Raw genomic sequence first — 12580 nt, forward strand, 5'->3', positions numbered from 1 at the left:
AACCACGCCTAATCCTCCTTACTTCACCGCGACGTGGAGGCAACGTTGCGTTTTCGTCTCGGCACCGTGACGTCCTCTCACGCGTACTGCGTGCCACGTGGGGACACGAGTCAAAGCAGGGACAGACACACACACACGAAGATAAAGACACACCTTCATAGCCTGAAACAGACATTTTGGGGGCAAGTGAAGGCATCCGCGGCACACGAGGGGGTGGGTGGCCAGCACCTCGCCCAGGCTGTCTTCGTCTCAACATTGGCGATGGTTTTGCAACAATCCACCAGGCATGTGCTCATTTGAGGTTAAGTCAACTCGAGGTGGGTGGGGGGGTAGGGGTTTCAGATAATTAATCATCGACGGTGTTGGTAGCCGTGAGCGGGAAACGGAACTCGCGATCGCCGGATGCGTAGCGCGGCGCGCTTAACCACTGCGCCACCGCTCCCCACCACGCGCGCACACAGACACACGGCGACACGCGCAAACCACCAATAGACGCGTTACAATTACACATTTATTCACCCGCGCGTGTGCGTGTGTGCATCAAACGAACAATATAAATAGCTGTTTAACACGTAGTAGGCTTACGTGACCAATGTTATCCATAATAGAGGTTGCTGGGTTCTATCGCGTAAATATATTAATGTGTCGTTAAACCCGCCACCACCCAACACCGCCACTTAGTGAGCAGTTTGTCACGTAAACAAAATGTGCAGATTGCTAAATTTGAGAAAGAGACGAAACACAGACACGGAGACACACAGACAGACACACAAGCTGCGAGAGACTCACACAGAGTGCCTATGTGTGTGTGTCTCTCTCTTTGTGTGTGTCTCTGTGTCATTGGAAGAACGTAATCAACCAGGTAGGGTGTTGACTGTTATGTTAGCCGACTTTCTGTGTTGTATTGCATTATCTTTATAAGTTTACTAGCTTTTGTTTTCTCATTCATTCGTACCTGATGACGATTGCTCGTGTTGAAATCGAAACGTCGTATGCTTTCATTTAATTGATTTTTCATTCTACGTGACTTTACCGATTGAACCGCAGAGTAATTCCTGCAGGCACGAAAGCTCCAAATCGAATTTTGACGCATTACTATTTACGTGATCTAACGCCCAAAAAAACCCGATATTGTGGATAATGTCACAATCCGCAGGTACAAACGAGAGCATCTTCGCTGGCAGCTTGAACGTGACGTGAGTGGCGTGACATCATCACGCTGCTACTGACGTTGTTGTGTTACTTGGTATGGTGGGTGATGGAGGAGGTGGTGGGAAGCAGCCCTATTAAAAACAAGGTATTATAATAATGATGTGATTGACGATGAGATAATAACGAGTTTGAATATATTATTATTATTACAATCATGTGACAAAGCGAACCTTTGCGATTAAAATTATGCTCGTGTGTGTGTGTGTGTCTTGTATACGAACCTCACTATTGCAATAATACTAGTTTATTGAATGGTAATGGCATATATACATTGTTATTAAACAAAAAAAAATAAACATCTCGACGTCGTGTATCATATATGTATTACCCCAACCCCCATTAATTGCGAAATATTCTTAAACACGTAGTAACAAGATTACTCCTGGATGTTAAAATAAAATTAAAACATTACAGTATTATTATGGCTTGATGGTTTTTAACGTTTCATCACGAGTGCTTAATAACCGTTTCGTTATATATATATGTGTATGATTATTATGTGCGCGTAAAAATATGCATTTGTTTGTGTACAGCTCAACAGCATGCCCGCAACAACACGAGACCATAACACGCAGCGCGACACCGGCCATTATTATAGCAAAACACGTGTTTTACAAAACCCGTCAGTCACATTTCATTCACCCAGTATACAGAATATCAATCCTGGATTCTGGAAATATGTGTATATATATGCGTGTATTTTTGTTATTTTGCGGCAAATTCCGCTAGCAACATGACTCAGCGGTCAGTCCGACAGCTTTTAGCACCCCGAGACTCGCTGCGAATGAGCTGGGCCCTGCGTGGTTCCTTTAAATGTCACCGCACACACACACACACCCTGCCACATCGTGCTTCCAATATCCCCCCAAAAACACACACACACACACAAAGATCCACAGTCCCCACCCCCCAACCCCTATAGCTTTAACAGACTGTTGGGGCAAATGCTGTTAGCGAGTTTAACCTTCGATTGGCCGGGAACGGCACAGTACACGATCGCAGCCCTTGTCTCCCGAGCGCCAGATACTCATTTGAGGCTGAGTCGACCTAGGGGAAGCCGTGGACCTCGTGCTGAAAGTTGGGGGCGTGAGCTAACCGCTACACAACCGCCCCCTACACACGCACACAAGCTATCACCGAACAATTACACCGTGCACTGTACAGTACGGGGTGTTTTAAAAAGTATGGACCCAATTTCAGAGATATAGCGATTTCAAATCGGGTCCATCTCTTTCAAACACCCTGTATATCAAAACCATGCGTAACAACATCGTGGGCGCGCGCACTGCGTGGTGGCGAACGTAGCTGAGCTGAGGCCACGACATCGGGCGCCGAATTGATTCCCCGCTCAAGATCCCCGCTAACGACACAAACATGCGAACCGCGTCCCCGGGCCAAGATCGACTCAGCCTCAAAACATTTGAACCTGCTGTGGTGTGTAAAACATCAGCAGCGCGGGGGGGAGGGGGGGGGGGGCGGGGAGACAAAGGCGGCCGGGACGGGGTGTTAGCGACCCACCCCTTCACCCCTCTCGTGTGGCCGTGCGGAACTTAACAGTGTTTTGCCAACAGCACTTGCCCCAGCAGTCGGTCAGAAGCTTATACAGGGGTGGGGGTGGGTGGGTGGGGGGGCCTTTATCTGTGTGTACATTCAGCGTTTTCAAAACAGCAGTGATAACAGTATTAAAGCCAGAGGGGAGCCGCCGTATCTGTGTGCAGAACACAAAAACGCGTAGAGGCGCAGCCCCGCAACTGCTACCAGAGAGAGAGCCCTAGCACCCAGAGATCACCACCAGCCATTATCGCTGAAGGGTACCCCTTCTGGCCTACACTCACACGCTGGGCAAGAGGTGGGAGTGCCCACGCTTCACCGCACGCGACCTGCAGGTTATAGACGAACCGCTGCGTAACCATTTAAACTGCTCTGGGTGGACAGAGGTTGGGGGGTGGGGGTGAAGGAGCTTGCCGCCCCGGGAGATCGAATCTCAACCAGCTATCCTCTGTATTACAAGTCCAGTGTGCTAACCGTTACACCACTCTGGCAGCAATCCATGCAGTGTAGAAGTTAAATTCACTCCAGTGTATGCACGCACGTGTGCACGTGAATGCAGGTGTGTGTGTGTGCGTGTCTGTGTGTGTGGGGAGCGGTGGTGTAGCGGTTAGCGCGCTGCGCTACGAACCTGGCGACCCGGGTTCGGCAGCAGTGAGGATTATTTGAACCGGCCCTGGGTCTTCCCTAGGTCGACTCGGCCTCAAATAAGTACCTGGTGCGGTGTGTAAACATCGCCACTGGGGAGACAAAGGCGACCGGGCGTGGTGCTGGCCACCCACCCCTTCGTGTTCCGTGCCGGCCTTCATAGGTGCTCGCTAACAGCACTTGCCCCAACAGTCTAATACAGGCTATACGGGTGATCTTTGTCTTTGCATGCGGAGCGGTAGGTTAACGCAGTGGGTTATGAACGCGGTGGACCCGAGTTCAATTCCCGTTCACGACCAGCATCAGCGATGATTATCTGAACGCGTCCTGGGCCTCCATTAGGTCGACTAAAACCTTTGAGAACGAGTGCCCGGTGCAGTGTTGTAAACATCACCTCCTGGGGAAGGCAAAGGCGGCCGGGCGTGAGGTGGTGCTGTCCACCCGACCACCTCCCCATCAACAGGTGCTCGCTATAGTGACCGGGCACTTGTCCCCAACAGTCTCTTCATGGCTATACGGGGGGTGACCTATGCCTCCCTTATGTTCGTATGTGCGTGTGTGTGTGTGCATGTGTACGTTTGGATGTGTGCATGCATGCACGCGTAACAGCTTCTGCCGTTGTCACTAAACCATCGTCGATACCTCGTCGCGTGCCTCCGGAGGACGAATTCTAAAAAGTGCTCGCCACGCACGTCCCACGATTTGAACCACGCGCGAGCCTCCTTTTTCAATTTTTTTCAACGGTTTTACTTAACTTTATGCCTGTGTCGTGGTCAAATCTTGTAATATAAATGTAGTCTACTTCCTGTTGTCCAATCATTTCCAAATTTTGCATACTCGGATGCATGCCTGTATGAAAATCGGCATAATTCGCTACTCCGTTCTTTCGGTAAAGTCACGTGTGTCTCTCTCTGTGTGTCTCTGTGTTATCTCTCTCTGCTTGTGTGTCTGTCTGTGTGTCTCTGTGTTATCTCTCTGCTTGTGTCTCTCTCTGTGCGTCTCTGTGTTATCTCTCTCTGCTTGTGTGTCTCTCTCTGTGTGTCTCTGTGTTATCTCTCTCTGCTTGTGTGTCTGTCTGTGTGTATCTGTGTGAGTCTCTCTCTGCTTGTGTCTCTCTCTGTGTGTCTGCTGTGTTATCTCTCTGCTTGTGTGTCTGTCTGTGTGTCTCTGTGTTATCTCTCTCTGCTTGTGTGTCTGTCTGTGTGTCTCTGTGTGAGTATCTCTCTGCTTGTGTCTCTCTCTCTGTGTGTCTCTGTGTTATCTCTCTCTGCTTGTGTGTCTGTCTGTGTGTCTCTGTGTGAGTATCTCTCTGCTTGTGTCTCTCTCTGTGTGTCTCTGTGTTATCTCTCTCTGCTTGTGTGTCTGTCTGTGTGTCTCTATGTTATCTCTCTCTGCTTGTGTGTCTGTCTGTGTGTCTCTGTGTTATCTCTCTCTGCTTGTGTGTCTGTGTGTCTCTGTGTTATCTCTCTCTGCTTGTGTATCTGTCTGTGTGTCTCTGTGTTATCTCTCTCTGCTTATGTGTCTGTCTGTGTGTCTCTGTGTTATCTCTCTCTGCTTGTGTGTCTGTCTGTGTGTCTCTGTGTGAGTATCTCTCTGCTTGTGTCTCTCTCTGTGTGTCTCTGTGTTATCTCTCTCTGCTTGTGTGTCTGTCTGTGTGTCTCTGTTATCTCTCTCTGCTTGTGTGTCTCTGTGTGAGTCTCTCTCTGCTGGTGTGTCTCTCTCTGTGTGTCTCTGTGTTATCTCTCTCTGCTTGTGTGTCTGTCTGTGTGTCTCTGTGTTATCTCTCTCTGCTTGTGTGTCTGTCTGTGTGTCTCTGTGTGAGTCTCTCTCTGCTTGTGTGTCTCTCTCTGTGTGTCTCTGTGTTATCTCTCTCTGCTTGTGTGTCGGTCTGTGTGTCTATGTTGGGTGTGTGTGTCTCTCTCTCTCTGTGTGTATCTGTGTTATCTCTGTCTGTGTGTCTCTGTTATCTCTCTCTGCTTATGTGTCTGTCTGTGTGTCTCCGTGTCTGTGTTTTGTCTCTCTCTCAAATTTAGGAATCTTTGGAAGAACGTAATCAACCAGGTAGGGTGTTGACTGTTCTGTTAGCCGACTCTCTGTGTTGTATTGCATTATATTTCTAAGTTTACTAGGTTCGTTTAATCTTTCATTTGTACCTGATGATGATTGCTTGCGTTGCAATCGAAACGTCGTATGCTATTATTTAATCAGATGTTTTCTTTCTACGTGACTTTACCGAAAGAACCAAAGAGTAATCCCTGCAGTCACGAAAGCTTCAAATCAAATCAATTCGCTACTTTAAAGCAATTAACATTTTGTATGGACGCCTAATTATTTATATATCTGGTGTAGGTAAACAACGCCGCGGTCCCTAAACTCTCGATTTGCCTGCTCCGTGTTGGGGAAGTAATCAATCAATTCAAGTTCGCGTTGATGTGGGGGAGCAGGCGACGCATCATTGACGTGCTTCTCGACCGTGAGTTAAACGAAGTTGTTATTAGAACCGTTGTTTTTTTATTTAAAAAAAGCTTTTTTAAAGGAGTTTTTTTTTGGGTGGAGGGGGGGTCATAGGAGCGGGTTAGGCGCGAAGTACTGCATGCGATCCCTGTTCAGCTTCTTCTCCTTCATTCGTCGGTTCTGGAACCAGATCTTGACCTGTCGGTCGGTGAGGTTGAGGAGGCGCGATAGCTGCAGGCGCTTCTCCTTGTTGATGTAGACGCTGAAGAAGAACTCTCGCTCCAGCTCGCGGATCTGGTATTTGGTGTAGGGGCAGCGCTTCTTACGCGGCCGATGAGCGCCTGGACAGACAGGAGAGATGCGGAGATGAGCTGCATTGGGGAGAACTAAAACATATATCCCCGTGATAGCCTTCTTGTGTGTTAAGTTTGTTGTCCTACCAGCGCACCTCCGATTAACACGTTTGGCTACGTACGGCGCGGAAGAAGTTCAACTGTAGTACGTACAGCAGACTGTAGCGGCACACGAGGGGGTGGGTGGCCAACACCACCCTCGCTACACTACCGGCCACACCCACAAAGACAAAGCTCCCCCCGTATAGCCTCAACAGACTGTAGAGGCAAGTGCTGTTAGCGAGCACCTATAAAGGCCGGCACGGCACACGAGGGGATGAGTGGCCAACACCATTGCCCGGCCGCCTCTGTCTCCCTAGTAGCAGTGTTTACACATCGCACCAGGTACTCATTTGAGGCTGAGTCGACCTAGGTGAGGTCCAGCGCAGCGCGCTAACCGCTACAACTACTGCGCGTACATACAGAGAGGCACAGACACGCGACGTAATAATACAAAGGGCCCCCCTATAGCCTTGGCACAGTGTTGGGGTCAGGTGCTGTTAGCGAGCTAGCAGCGCCCCGATGAAGCGGGCGGTGAACGCCGACACCACGCCGCTGATGTTTGTTCACACACCGGGGACACCACGTGTAGCTGTTTGAGGCTGAGTCGACCTAGGGGACTGCGGGCAGCACCTTCACGAATACGCGGACTCGTTGACCACCGCGCAACACTCAGAGCTGTTGACGTGCATTTAGCAAACTGCTGAATCGCCTTTAATGTTGTTGACACGAGTTGAATGTTTTGGCTGTGTAATACGAACTTAACTCTGGTCAACCTGCTTGATTTTTACATTTGGGGGGGGGGGGGGATCTATATGTGCGCGTGTGTAGGTGCTCGCAATCAGCACTTGCCCCCGACAGTCTGTTAAGGCTATACGGGAGGCCTTTGTCTGTGTATTTAGAAGCAGACGCCGTGGCGTCAGCGGTCAGCAGACTGCGCTCTCAACGCAGCGACCCGGCGGCTCAAGAGCGTGTCTCCACGTCCACGCCGAAGGCGCCAAGCCCCCCCGGCGTCCCCTCGCTCGTTCCTCCGACGAACAAAGATTTGTCACGCATCGCCGCTGCGCGAGTGCGGCTAACGCGCGAGACGTAACCCCGTTAATTTAACCAAACTAAGCCATTTTGTTTTTATTTCACCAGCTAATGCCCCCCATTGAGCTATACATATCTGTTTTTTTGGAAGCGACCTGGCCACAAATGATAGCTCAATGAAGTGGCTTGTCACGTGGACATGTATAACAGTAGTCAAATATTTTTGGTTATTTCGGTCAAGTCACGTAGAAGAGAAATAATAAAATAATAGAAATAAAATTCTCACGACGTTTCGATTGCAACACAAGCAATCACCATCAGGTGTGAAAACCAAAGCAAGACATTTAAAAAAAATGTATTTTATTATTTCCCTTCTACGTGGTGACTTTACCGAATGAACCAAGAATATGAATCCCTGCAGTCACGAAAGCTTTAAAACGAAATGTAGTCCAATACTCGCCACCGCAGCGAGGTATATGCGTCCCTTAATTAAGGGTGTTCAGCCAGGATTCACTTCGCTAAAAATGCGGCCCAATTACAGCGGCGACTGCGTTTTTGGCGGATCCGTCACTGCGTAAATCCGACACCCGTCGCTGTTAGAATGTTCCCGACATTCTCTCTGCTACGAACACGGGGCATCCCCCCGAATATTCCCGTGGAGTTTGTTGTTGTTGTTGTTTGTCTTTGTGCACCGTCTGTCGTCGCGGTGCCCACGCCAAGCAATAAAAGCAACGCGGATACGCCGCGGACTTCTCCCTTCGAACGATCTTTGGGTCAGCACGTGGCAGCCTCGTCATGACAGGAAAAAAAAATGGCATCGCAACGCCATGATAACACGTGGCCCTATTTACAAGGACCCCCCTCCCCGTGTAGCCATTACTCGAGAAGCACCTATGAAGGCCGGCATAGCACACGAGGGGGGGGAGGGCAGTACCTCTCACGCCCGGCCGCCTTTGTCTCCCCCAGTGCTGATATTTACACACCGCACCAGTTACTCATTAAGGGTGAGTCGATCAATACGACAAAGACAAAGATTATCCGTATAGCCTTCATATACTGTTGAGGCAAGTGCTGCTAGCGAGCACCTATGAAGGCTGCCAGGGCACGCTAGGGGGTGTGTTACCAGCACCACACAAGCCCGGCCGCCTTTGTCTCCCCCCCCCCCCACCTGTGCTGATGTTTACACACCGCGCCAGGCACTCATTTGAGGTCGAGTCGACCTCCACATACACACACGCACGCGCGTGAGAACGTGTGCGACTTCTCCATACACCACCAAGGGGCCCTACGAAGTGAGACGCCCAGATGAGAGTCCTTCTTCCCTGCTGTTCCTTGGCTACCGCCATCATCACCCTTCACTTCTCCTTCTCTCTCTCTCTGCCCTCCTCGTCATTCCCACAAAACGACCCGTCAGCTCCTCCCAACATGCCAATCGTCGGCACTCACTCTCGATATCTCTGCCAATGATCCCGCTGGAATGCCCTTCCTTAATATTCATCAAACGGCGAATTTTGTCGAATGCGTCCATTCCAGGTCTTCTCTCACTCTCTCCTTTTGTCTTCCGTTATCGCTCTCGATTCGTTGATACCATTGCAAGAGTTCTTCACTGGGGGTATTCTTCTCACTATAAGGGCGCCGCGGTGGCGAGCGGTTAACTCCCTCGCCTGGTACACAGCAGTTCGTGGGTTCGATCTCGACCTTGACGCCTGCTCTATATTCGGAGTCTGCGTCTCTCTCTCTCTCTCTCCCCGTAATCGCGTGGAATTTTCTCCGGGGGGGGGGGGGTGGGGGGGGGAGCTCCTGTCTTTTCATCCACATTTAGAATGAACGTGCGTTTCGGAGTGGGATCTCACCTGGTAAAATATAACAACAAAATTGTTTCGAGTTTTCTTTCCTGCACGCGCGGAGCGCCGCCTAAGCGTCCTCTCTCTTTCTCCGTCTCCGTCGCCTCCTCTCGACTCCCCTTTTCGTCCTCCCTCGTCGCCCTCGTCGACCATTTCTTCGTCGACCTTACCGGCAACCTGTGTCGCCTTTGCGCGCGGCGCCCATAGCCAACGTACCCACGACGTTTTTAAAAAAATAACGACGAATGGGCTATCGACAGCTCGTTGCGATACACGCGCGACCGGCAAAGATACCACCCCCCACCCCCCGTATTAGTCTTTCGCAAATTGTTGGAACACAAGTATTGTTAGCGAGTAGCACCTGTGGAGGACGGAACGGTACACAACAACAACAAAGACAAAGCCCCCGGCCGTATAGCCTGAACAGACTGCAGGGGCAAGTGCTGTTATCGAGCACCTATGAAGGCCGGAACGGCACACGATGGGGTGGGTGGCGATAGGCCAGCGCCACGCACGACCGCCTTTCTCTAAATAATCGTCACTGGCGTTGGCCCGTGAACGGGAATCGAACTCGGGTGGCCGGATTTGATGTGCAGTGCGCTAAGCGCTGCACTACCGCTCTCCCCTGCACACAGTACACACACACAGTACACACGCAGTACACACGTGCGTAGATACAATAGCGCGGGGCATCTAATTTGTTGTCGAAACCCGCGGATAGGATATCATAACGATACACTTTATGAGCTGCTATACGCGCGTTATGAATAGTTAAATGTTTCCTCGTAAAGTGATGAATAGCAATATTAAGCTTTTGAAATTACAGTATTCAGCTCACTATATCAATGACCCACGCGGCGCCTACAAGCTACATTAAAAAAAAAACCCCGGTCGTAAAAGTGTTATAAGCTTATAAATGTGCCTTCTATACAGAGTGGGCCAGCTTGAGGCATCACTGCGGTGGGGAGGGGGTGGAGACCCCCTCCCCTCCCCCCCGAGGGTCTCTCCCGAGTAGAGGGACCACTTCTTACACGTGCACACACACCACGCGCACACGCCACGCACACACGCCACGTGTACACGCACGCCACGGGCACACAGACACGCCACGTACCGGACCCTACCGCCCTGGACTCGGCTCCGCGGGTTGCGGCTGGTGACGACGCCGCACTCCCAGACTCAGCGCCGCTGTCGCGATCTTCTTTGGCGGCTGCGCGCTGCACTCGCCGCTGCCGCTGCTGCTGCTGCAGGGAATTGACGCCCCCTGGCTCCTGCTGCTCCTCCTGCTGCTGCTCCTGCTGCAGCTGCTGCCGTAGCAGCAGGCCACCGCTCGTAGCAGCCTCGGCTTTGTTGTTGGGGTCATCGCTGCCGCTGCTACTGCTGCTGCTGCTATTGCTGCCGCCGCTGCCGATGTACGCGGACTCGAAGAAGCGGTCGAACCCTTGCGGGAGGATTCCATTCCTCCCGATCTGCAGGGCTGCTGCTGCTGCTGCGCCGAAAATCCCACCGGCAGACGGGCTGCAGCTCGGGGCAAGCGGCGCGACTCCTCCGCCATCAGTCCCGTATGCCGCCTCGATGCTGCTGCTGCTGCTGTTGTTGTTGCTGCTGCTGCTGTGCGCAGAATGCGGCCCAGGAAGTGGCTGCTGCTGCTGATGCTGTAGCAACTGCTGCTGCTGCTGTAACACGAATTCATCGCTCACGTATCGACGCTGCTGCTGCTGCTGCTGTTGATGATGATGATGATGAATCTGCTGCTGATGCTGCTGCTGCTGATGATGCTGATGATGATGATGCTGCTGCCAGTGTCGAGCCGTCTCGTGCAGGCCGTACTCCCTGAAGGCGGCCGCGTCCCGCGCTTGCGGCACCGCGGAGTAGTGGCAAGGGACCGGGCGTGCACCCGGCGGCTGAAGGAACGAGGGGACTGCGCCCAGGTCGTAGTAGGCACGGCAGCTCGGGAGGAAGAGTCCAGAGCCCGGGTATGCTCCGCGCTCCTCGCACTCCATGCCGCCGTCTCCCCCTCCTTCACCGTCACCTCCTCCTCCACCTCCTCCGCTCTCCACCGCCCTCCTCTGCGCGTACGCGGCTGCTGCGGCGCTGGCGCTCACGGAGCCGAACATGGTGATGCGTGGGACATTTTGAGTTGCGAGAAGCCTTCCCCTCGCGTCACGCTGCCTAAGGGCGCAATCGCGGTGCGTAAGGAGGAGGAGGAGGAAGAGGAGGAGGAGGAGGAGGCGGTGGTGGTGACGGTGGCGTTTTCGGCGGATGAGGAGGATGATGATAAGGTGGAGCGGGAGGAGGAAGGGAGGGGGGTGTTTGGTGTAGGAGGAGGCAGTGTGGTGGTGGAGGTGGGGAAATGAGACGCAAACACACGAGCGATTTACCTCGAGCGGGCCCCGTGGTGGAGGCCCCACCACCACCACAACCACCACCCCGTGGGTCACGTGACCAATCGCAGAAATCGTCGCTCATCGATGGGGAAACCCACCCGGGTGTTGGACACGGAGGGGGGGGGGGGGCGGTGATGATGATGATGATGATGAGCAGGAGGAGGAAGACTCGGCAAGGGAACGCGCTCCGTTCTGCCCGCTCGCTCGCCCCTCGCTCGCTCGTTCCCTGGACGCAGCACTTAACGGCGACACTCACCCCCCCCTCTCTCCCTCTCTCTCGCGCCGTGCTACGACCGCAGCTCACTCGTGCCAAGCCTCTGTGCTCTTTTATGGGCCGCGCGGAGCGAGGCTGCAATACGCGCACGCGCACTCCTGCGCACACGCGCGCGCGCGCACACACATACAAGCGCGCGTCCGCACACACACACACACACGCGCGCTTACACACATGTACACACGCGCGCGTCCGCACACACACATAGGAGTTGTTTATGCGAAGCTTTTCGGCCCCTAATTGAAACGGGGCTCCAGCGAGGAACCGTGCGGTACACATACAATATACATATACACTGTATTATCATTTGAATAGAGCCAAGCGTTGTACTCTAACGTCGACTGAAATTGCCGACAGGCACACGTGACATAAACTACTATTACACAAGAGCGCGCATTCTTGAAATGCGTGGAAAAAAACATCTTGAAAATATAAAAAACAACTCTATACGTTCAACAATAACACTGTGGCCCTTTAAGGAATTTAAAAAAAACATTTAAAATGCGACGTTTCGGGAAATGTCCCTTTTCATTATCCATGTGCTGCGATTCGGTGTTAAAATTGGCGATTATGCGCCACAAACAAAAAAGCACCACAAATAACTTTTTTTTAATCACGTGACGATACAATGTAGCAATCAGTGTGCATTGCAAGATATATACATGCATATGCACGTACGTATACGTACATAATTCTACACACAATTTCGTTAAATAACGCGTGTTACATCGCATATACATCTCAATGTATAATCTATGGGAGCTCATAGGATCAATGCGTTCATTGTAT

At 51.9% G+C, this 12580-nt stretch overlaps 1 protein-coding gene across 1 annotated transcript; it reads right to left on the minus strand.

The window, feature by feature from the left end:
• Nucleotides 1–497: 497 nt before the first annotated feature.
• On the minus strand, nt 498–12331 carry LOC116944569 (uncharacterized). Its single transcript, XM_032958269.2, has 2 exons — nt 10245–12331; nt 498–6203 (listed from the first exon to the last, which is right to left on the minus strand). The coding sequence occupies exons 1-2, from the start codon at nt 11245–11247 to the stop codon at nt 5971–5973; spliced, it is 1236 nt and encodes a 411-aa protein (XP_032814160.2). The 5' UTR covers nt 11248–12331; the 3' UTR covers nt 498–5970.
• Nucleotides 12332–12580: the final 249 nt, after the last annotated feature.

Source organism: Petromyzon marinus, chromosome 2 (assembly GCF_048934315.1).
Source record: "Petromyzon marinus isolate PM22_M1 ecotype Great Lakes invasive population chromosome 2, UKy_Petmar_22M1.pri1.0, whole genome shotgun sequence".
Lineage (NCBI taxonomy): Eukaryota > Metazoa > Chordata > Hyperoartia > Petromyzontiformes > Petromyzontidae > Petromyzon > Petromyzon marinus.

Excerpts from the sequence above, each read along its gene's own strand:
- LOC116944569 (XM_032958269.2), bottom strand. The coding sequence starts at position 11,247 with ATGTTCGGCTCCGTGAGCGCCAGCGCCGCAGCAGCCGCGTACGCGCAG. Across the intron at positions 6,204-10,244 it reads GTCCAGGGCGGTAGGGTCCG|GCGCTCATCGGCCGCGTAAG; the intron begins GTACGTGGCGTG and ends CTGTCTGTCCAG.